The sequence below is a fragment of the Stigmatopora nigra genome, chromosome 22 (assembly GCF_051989575.1).
Source record: "Stigmatopora nigra isolate UIUO_SnigA chromosome 22, RoL_Snig_1.1, whole genome shotgun sequence".
Classification (NCBI taxonomy): Eukaryota; Metazoa; Chordata; class Actinopteri; order Syngnathiformes; family Syngnathidae; genus Stigmatopora; species Stigmatopora nigra.
Genome location: NC_135529.1, coordinates 4864934 through 4873528, shown reverse-complemented (window position 1 = coordinate 4873528; position 8595 = coordinate 4864934). Strand labels below are relative to the sequence as shown.

The window sequence follows — 8595 nt, the reverse complement described above, 5'->3', positions numbered from 1 at the left end:
CCAATGAAATTATTAAATCAAAAGGTGAAATGAATAAAACCACTGTACTGTAATAATAAATCATTTACATAATTGATAGGAGGCTACTAATTTTTTAACACCTATATTTTGTTTAATAATCATTCAAATACTTCATATAGAGAATTTAATTGACTATCAGGAGGCCTTAATAATCTCAAATGTGACTATTAAATAACTGGATCCATCCCTGATCCTGCCTATCTATTAATATATGACGTTTACTTTAAGGATTTAAGTACCGAAACAATAATAAAAACAATCAAGTACGCATCACAATAAATGTTTCTACTTATCAGAAATGTCAAATGAAAAATCAAACACAAACGTCAACAACAATTCTATTAAAAAGTGACTGAAAGTCTATATTTATTTTCCCTTTTCAATGTATAAACATGAAGCCATCCTAAAAGTAATTCCTCATTATCTCCATATCAAACCTCCAAACGTTTACCCTGAACTGTGAAAATATGAGGTTATTATGTTATTCATATTAAAAACAACATTCAAGCATAAAGTAAATACCAGTTCTCCCACAAAACACATTTAAATTTTGCTTTTGGGACTATTAAGTTAGACATGTACACAATAGTTGCCATACCAAAAAAATGTTCTTCTTGCCGTAAATAAAATAGGCTTGAAAAGAACTACTCTTGTGTTAAATAAATATTATGCAATTGAATTAATCCATTATGACAAAACTGTGTCTAGACCCACTATATTGTCTATGCATGGAGCACTAAAATATTTACATTTCATACATCCAGAAATACATTCTCCTTTTGTGAGTACAATTGTGTGCAAAATGAACAAGTAGAGAGACAATCTGAAGTAACCTGGCTTCCACAATTTCCACAAACTGCCAAATTTGTGTGCTCATGGAGGATTGGTGATGGACTACATGAAGATCTTACTGAAACATCCTTATCCTGCAAGGGTAGTTGTTCTTTGCTATCAGTTGCCTGGCTTTGAAAATCAAGTGTGTGGTGAATATATGCTTGACTGAGAGCCAAAGTAAGGATGCTTGTCTTCTCCTTGTAAAAGCGCAGTTCCATTCCTCGATGGCGGGCCAACAGCATCTGTCTTTGCGCCACTTGCAGCTCCTCCCTGATTTGACCCGCTGATCTCTGCTCCCGTCCGAGCCAGTCCAGAGCCATGCTGCTGCGCAAGTACTCGTCCAGACCACGCTTGGTGTAATAGGTAATCACGCTCTGGATGAGGAGAAAAGGGCTTTTACAGCTGAGATTTCGTTTCTCTTGGTACACACCGTGCATACTTTACCTGGCGAGAACATTGCCTTTCTCTCAGTATTTTTAGTGTTCCATTCCAGTGCAACAATTGAAAAACTGTCATCATCTCCTGTAGTGATGTGAGACAACTGAATTAATTATATGCAGGTATGATAGAGCCTCAAAGAAATATACAAAGACTCTCAAGAGATTCTAGATAGAATAAATACCATCTTTTTAGTTGTTTTTTTTTACCTGGAACTCCAACATGGTCCTTCCCATGTAAGAGTGCAGAAGCAGACTGTATGTTCCTATATGTGTGCTCGAATCATGTGCATCTTCAAGAGAAACCTGGCCATAGACAAAGTCAATAAAATATTATGATTTGAATTGACTACTTGTCTTCCTTTTGGCCCACTGCATTGGTCAGATTGGACGTGTTGAAACTCACATCACTCTCTAAGGTAGCTTGCTGTAGACTGTGAGAGATGAACTGAGGGCAGATACGTCGACAAGGGAGCTCGTTGACAAGTGAGTTCATCAGAGCCACTCGGGCAGCATCTCGACGTGCCTCTGCTTGAGTGTTGCACAGCTAAGAACGAGAAGGTGGTGAAAAATTCTATGTTATTTCTCTTGATTTCAACATTCTCTTTACCCTATGCATCACAGCAGATTATCAGGGGAGGAAAGTTCAAATCATTAAAGAGAAGCAGTCATTTTTTTACAGATTGGAGTTCACTGGAGTCACAAGACACTTCTGAGAAAGACCACGAGATCATGTTAAAAAATATGAATTGTAAGCCCCCCTTAAAAGGGCTTGAAATGAATCCTCCTGAATGTAAGGCATTAAATGTTTTGTTTCATCAAAATAATTGACTGTGCATGTCAACGGGCAAATAACATTAAATCTGAGAGGGTTGTTGCTTATTTACCTGTTTGTCTTGACAATATTTATGTACAGCCATCCTATTTTAAGATCACTATGTCATTAGAAAAAATGTCTTGGGTAAATAAACAAATGGAAACGACACACCTTATAGTTTCCAAAGCAACTTCCTCCTGGCAGCGTGACATAACAGACAAACGGCGGACCAGTGGAAGCGTCAGACTCGTACAGAAGCAGGGTTTCCATTTGGACCACTTTATTCCCCACACAACCATTTGATCCGACAGAGGAGCCATCCATTTGACCTGACTGTTTCCGCTCCCAAAAGTTATGGAGCATGGCCACAACATTAACTGTAAACACATGATGGACACATGAACACAACCAAGGTGGATATTGAAATCAATAAATTCAATATACAATTTAAACAATAGTACATATACCTCATGGGGGAGTGAAAGTGTAAATAGAAAGTGTACTCACATTTTTTAGGGCTGAGGTCAATGTCGCTCTGGGACAAGTAGGACATGAGTGTGTCCTCATTTTCCACTTTATTCATTCTCGTTGACAAATTCCTACAAATTCAGTCCACTTGTCTCCTTCACCTGCCCCAAGGTTTCACTGCCATCTCTATTCCGAAATGAACATTACAGGGAAATAACTCAAAATCCCCCCTTACAAAAACTCATTTCAGTTTCTCCCCCTCCTCTCCTTCCCTCGGGTCCACCCAGTCTCAGTATGTTTTTTTGTTTGAAGCAGACCACCTTTGTCACTCTGGCTGCCAATTAGCTTCGAGGGCCCCTCACTCTCTTATACGCAGAGGTGCAGCCCAGGAATGCTGAGCCCCTCCCATCAAACTGTGCAGCTGGCTAATCCCTGACCAGTCACTTTTAAATCTCCATATAGTAATTGTACACTTGCCTGCTCAAGAACGTTTTGGCATGAGCTCGACGGAAAGGTGTTCAAAGTTTCAACATGCTCTTGTATAAATAAAACTGCAAATTCATTTAGAATAACGCGTGGGAAGGGGGTGCCCAAAAACCTGACCCACAACTTTTTCAGCCCAGTGAGCTCAGGGTCTGAGCTCCATTCATCCTCTTGGAAATGAATAGCCTTTGTTCAAGTTGGAATTCACTTGCTTTCTCAATACAGCCAACAAATCGGTCCAAATTCTGAGACATGACACTTTCCACAACTAGATAAACTATACAACTAAGTATTGATTGAATTCAGAGGCCATTCCCTTCATTGAAATGATGCGTATTTATTTTTCTTACTTATTAACCAATGTATTGTTTATCACTCTGTGTGCATGTATACATTTTCATCATTTGCACTAATACCCAAAACTTCATCTGCCAGTCGAGTTGAAGTTAAAATATGAATGAACATTAGGTCTAATGTAAGATTTAGGTTTCCCATTTGACCTTAACACATTTGACCTCAATTTAGTTGTTACAAAAGGCAAATAATACACATTGAGCATTGCTGAAATGGCAGCATAGTCAAAGAGACAGCCTTATGAATGTACCATTGCATTGCATGGTGACAGTTGACCACAATGAGGAATTTCCATTTTAAGTGGACAAAATGGGATGTTAACGGCCAAATACAGTTTTGCAGGTGTAATTGAGTTTCCTCACTGAAAACAAAAGTAGTATCAGATAAGCATTCATCCCCAGAAGGCATCGGTCTCCAAACTGGACTTAATGTTGCTTTGATTTTCCCGTCTGGATTTGGTCACCAAGTTGGCTTCTCCTTTCTGCAGACGTCTCCTCTGTGCCGATTTCTGTTGTTTGGTGAGCTGTCTCCGCACCTTCTGACGGACCAACTCCTGCATCACAAAACATTGTTTTACTTAGTTGCAACACAACCTGACAGACCACAGCCACAGCTATTTGGCATTGACTAGAAGTCATCTTTTTTTCTTACTGGTGGGATGGTCGAGCAGCTTCCTGCACTGCCTACTGTAGCCTCGCTGTCCATCCTCCTCCTCCTGTGCTCTGCCATCTGTAGAAGGCTATCAGAGTCCCTGAAAAACATAAAATGATTGAGTTTTGAGTCAATTTGCAGTTGGCATTGCTTGGAATTGAGTATTGTAAACACTCAAATGTAGGTTCTTAAAATACAGGGATCTGAAAAGGCAAAAAAAGCTTGTAAGCACTGTCACAAAAACTACACTATGCTATTGTCAATACCTGAAAGGTTGGAACTCTTTGTTCAATGCGGAAAGGTCTGGGAGTTCAGGGCAATCATCTGCCAACTCTTCTTCCAAGTCATTAACTGTCTTGTCCAGGGTTGTTGGATCAGAATTGATTTCATCCCCTTCACATTTTTCACTCTCCTCCACTTTGGCACCATTTGTCTCGCTGACCTTCAAGCCTTCCAATTCCAGAATTGCATTATCGTATTCCGCCACATCCAGACTTTGCTGTTCCGTTTCGACATCCTCGACGGTCTCCTCTACGTCGCTATCCTCTTCATCATCATCTTCCTCTCCCTCAGGTCCAGCTGGATATAACACGACGGCATCTTCCTCCAGCTCTTTGGTGAAGCCACTTGCTGAGACCTCAATATCCAGAGAATGTGAACGTCTGTAAGAAAGAACAAATGTTTTCTTATACAGATTTTCATAAGTACAAGCCAAGACACAAATTTACATATTTTTTGTTGTTGCTATATTTACAACCAGACAGGAATTACCTGATATCTTTGAAGGTTGGAAAAAGCTCACTCTCATAACCAAATCGTTTTGCAAAGAAATCTCTTATACATTTTACATCTCGATCAAAATACCTATGAAGCAAAAAAAAAATAATAATAATGGATTTGCATTTTTGGACTCATTTGATATGTTTCACATTGCGACAATTGTTGGCAGCGGAACCTACCATTCAGCATTAGGATGGGAAGTGGATACCATCTGAGGGAAATCGATCATTGTTATGTGATCTTGATCGTCAAGCATCAGGTTGAATTCGTTAAAGTCTCCATGAATCAGGCCGTAGTTGGCCAGTTTGACGATGAGATCCATAAACTCGCTGTACAGGCCGGGTGGATCTTGCAGTTCGTGCACCTGACACCTGATAGTATGATGAATATAATTTATGAAAAAATGTGGCATGAGAAAACACCCGATGAAAGAAAATGGTATGACATATTTCCATACAGTGGATGTCCATTGATGAGCTCCATGACTACTGCGTGTCTGTTGTAATCCACCGGTTTAGGAACAGGAAAGCCGCGGTCATAAAGTGCCTGCGGAAAAACAATTCTGTGCATTAGTCATATCTTCTTCTGCACAGTAACGAGTAGCCGTTTTCACCTTAAGATGAAAAATATGGATTATACCTTCATGTAGGCAAACTCTTTCATTGCAGAGAGTCGAGAAAGGTAGAGCCAGGACATGTTTTTCCTGTGTTTGTGGTAATCTCTCTTATTCTTCAGGTTACGGAAAGAGGTGCGACCCAATCTGTGCAGTTTGAGAGCGTACTGTTCCCCCTCTGAATTTGCCACAATATAAATATCTAAAGAAACAGGGAAAAAGAAGATAAAAATACTGGCAAAGGAGAATTTAGTTGGTAGAATTTGTCTCATATTTACCCGACTCTTTCCCCACACCCATTTGGTTTCCAACTGAAGTGATAACATCTCTGGAAGACAATGTCTTTAGGGCTAAGTAGTCATATCCTCCAAAGTTCAACCTATAGCCCTGCACAGCTAAAATAAAGCACAAAGCATTAGGACAAAACATCTATTTCTATTAACAAACACGGAGATAATGAGACAGAAAGAAGTTTCAAAATTACTCTTGCAGCGTTCGTAGACAACAAGTTTATATTTGACCAATTCTCGAAGGATCTTGTTGCAGCCGCCATGTTTGAGGCTGGCAATGGCAGAGAGGAGACTCACTGGAACAATCTCATGGTTCTTCATTCCCATCTCAACCTATGAAAACATAGATTAATATCATGAAATTCAGGAAAGTAAACTTTATGCTTCATTGATTCAAACATTGTGACAAATAGGGCATTTGGAGTGTCCAATCAGCCTACCATGCATGTATTTATAACGTGGGAGAAAAGTGGAGTACCCGGAGAAAACTCACAGAGGCCTGGGGAGAACATGCAAACTACACACCGACCTGGATTTGAACCACTCATGCCACCAGACTACAATTACTAAATGATTAAATGAGAACATTGTAATTAGATTTTTATCTTATGAGGAAACTGTCATAACATACAATATAGCTATAACGACATACACAATCTAATGAAAAAATGCTTAGATATAAATCAATTCATTGGATGCCATTGACCGTGATCTCTGAAGTTGCTTTAAAAAATGTAGTGTTATTTTATTGGCAACACATGAATAACATTCTTACTCTAACAGCTTTAACATCGCGAGGACCGTTATGATTTGCCATTGACGTTAAAAGACGTCCAATCAATTTGTCAAGAAATCGGAACGATTGTTCCCACGAATGCAGTTAAACAAACTGAATAAAATCAAAAACATAACGACTGATTCCAACTTTAGGAAACATGCCGATTTAACATGAACAAACTCTAACAAAATCAGCCAAGACTAATATAATTGTGATAAATATGAGAAATGTATTTTACCGCTGTGAGCACCCGGAAATCTTCTCGAGATAGGTATCGCAAAATCACCACGTTCAGCTTCCCCATATTTTAAAAGGTGAGCACGGCTCAAAGAATTGATAATTGAAAAAAATAAGTCAAAATAAAAGCCCTATGCTTTTTGTAAACACATGGCCATTACGGAAGTTCAGGAGCGGAAATTATGTCAGGTTGACGCGCAGCTTGAAACTCTACAAAAGAATAAATGAGCACCATCATGTGGTCAAAATAAGACTTTCTAGCTTTTTGGTGACCCTTTCTGTTCATTCCAAATAGCAATATTTGAGCAAGTTGGTGGAGAAAAAGACATGCTGAGTATATAAAAATTGACTGTTAATTATTTCCCATCAATTTATTTTCAAATATTTAAGTAAGATTTACATTTATCCATTTACAAAGGAGAAAGAAAACGGTTTGCATATTGGTGGATCCTTGAAACGTGCACAGAAAATTAATTATTAGTCGTGCAAGCATCACAAACTTACAGTAGTAAATCAGTAAGAAGTTTGAGCAATTTGTCCAAAGTCCCATGTAGTATTGCATTATAATGCTAGATGGCGCTATGATACAATATGGGGTCAGTGTATACAGTTGTGATGTCTTTGTCTCTGAAGGAGTATATATATACATTGTCTCACTCCTAAATTAAATGTTGAAAAACATTTGTGTTGGCTCTATATACATGGTGGCATTTTGTTGCATTAAAAACAACCACATCAAAAAAGAGGCTAAAATCATGTAACCATTTTTCAAAATGTGGTCAGAAGTTGGGATAAATACAATTCTTAAATCTGTTAAAAACTTGTTCACTCCTGAATAACTTATTATTTCATTCCACATTGGGGTTACCATATTTTTTATTTCCCCCTCACAAAGGTTTGATATGTTCCACTCCATTTTTCCACATCATTTTCACAATCACTCTTTTGGTGCTGAAATGGCACGAGTGCATGATTGCCATTTAATGTGGCGCAGATGTCTGATACAGATTAAATTACCATATCTCATAAAAGTCAGTTAAAATTCATGAAGAGAGAAAAAACTGCACATTTGTATGATTTGTGCTTTTATGAAGAAAGCTGTAATGATAGGATCTAATATCAGTTGAGTGATAAAATGGTTTTATCCAAATGGATCAAGGTTTAAGGCCAAAATATTTTGTTAATTTGACCTAGTAAAAAACATTTTAATATTATTCAATGACTACCAGATTGGGCAAGTAAACATAGACCATATTTTGCCTTTAACTCCCACTGCTACCTTTCCCCCTGCTTTTATTTGGTCCATATAGGTCCTCCTGATATAATTTTATCCTTTGAAATGTATTTGAGCACCCAGGTGCCCTTCGTACCCCACATTTATTGTTTAAAACAGGATTGACCCCTATCCATTTGAGGTCCACAGGGGGGTCAATATCCACTGCACACCTCCAGCGGTCTTTGATGATAAATTAATGAGCCACTCATTAGATGTAGATGAAAGTGTGAGCTAGATAGGTCAAAGTGATGAAAGAGCTTTTAGAATCTAACTGAAGTCAAGTGGTCACAATGTTTGATGTAGATGAATGATCAAACCTCCCCCATGTTATTTCATTCAACACTAGAAGGGAATTTATGGGTATACATACGATCTTCATCATGTATGAAAGCTGTCGAATTTTAAATTGGCGTATAAGTATAGCACTACGGGCTTTGGATGATGGTTAGATGCCACACATATTTTCGTTTTAATGTGACTCAAGAGTCCAAAATTATTTAATGCAGTCTGCTTTCTCCGTGATGAAAAAAAAATATGCCAGTACTACCGGGATATT

The 8595-nt window shown here is 38.4% G+C and overlaps 2 protein-coding genes across 2 annotated transcripts; both read right to left on the bottom strand.

Annotated features, from left to right (window-relative positions):
* Window positions 1-402: 402 nt before the first annotated feature.
* LOC144215683 (protein limb expression 1-like) lies at window positions 403-2814 on the bottom strand. The gene is made up of 6 exons (XM_077744765.1): window positions 2617-2814; window positions 2281-2486; window positions 1699-1839; window positions 1503-1598; window positions 1300-1377; window positions 403-1229 (listed from the first exon to the last, which is right to left on the bottom strand). The coding sequence occupies exons 1-6, from the start codon at window positions 2690-2692 to the stop codon at window positions 774-776; spliced, it is 1053 nt and encodes a 350-aa protein (XP_077600891.1). The 5' UTR covers window positions 2693-2814; the 3' UTR covers window positions 403-773.
* A 563-nt stretch (window positions 2815-3377) lies between these two features.
* LOC144215551 (serine/threonine-protein kinase RIO2-like) lies at window positions 3378-6971 on the bottom strand. The gene is made up of 10 exons (XM_077744571.1): window positions 6765-6971; window positions 5943-6081; window positions 5737-5853; window positions 5485-5660; window positions 5303-5391; window positions 5025-5216; window positions 4837-4929; window positions 4332-4727; window positions 4066-4165; window positions 3378-3967 (listed from the first exon to the last, which is right to left on the bottom strand). The coding sequence occupies exons 1-10, from the start codon at window positions 6828-6830 to the stop codon at window positions 3806-3808; spliced, it is 1530 nt and encodes a 509-aa protein (XP_077600697.1). The 5' UTR covers window positions 6831-6971; the 3' UTR covers window positions 3378-3805.
* Between the last annotated feature and the right edge of the window lie 1624 nt (window positions 6972-8595).

Coding starts and splice junctions, on each gene's coding strand:
- LOC144215683 (XM_077744765.1), bottom strand. CDS start 2,692: ATGAATAAAGTGGAAAATGAGGACACACTCATGTCCTACTTGTCCCAG. Junction 1,840..2,280: donor GTTGCTTTGGAAACTATAAG/GTGTGTCGTTTC, acceptor TCTCGTTCTTAG/CTGTGCAACACTCAAGCAGA. Junction 1,599..1,698: donor AAGCTACCTTAGAGAGTGAT/GTGAGTTTCAAC, acceptor GTCTATGGCCAG/GTTTCTCTTGAAGATGCACA.
- LOC144215551 (XM_077744571.1), bottom strand. CDS start 6,830: ATGGGGAAGCTGAACGTGGTGATTTTGCGATACCTATCTCGAGAAGAT. Junction 5,217..5,302: donor CTCATCAATGGACATCCACT/GTATGGAAATAT, acceptor TCATACTATCAG/GTGTCAGGTGCACGAACTGC. Junction 4,930..5,024: donor TCCCATCCTAATGCTGAATG/GTAGGTTCCGCT, acceptor TTTGCTTCATAG/GTATTTTGATCGAGATGTAA.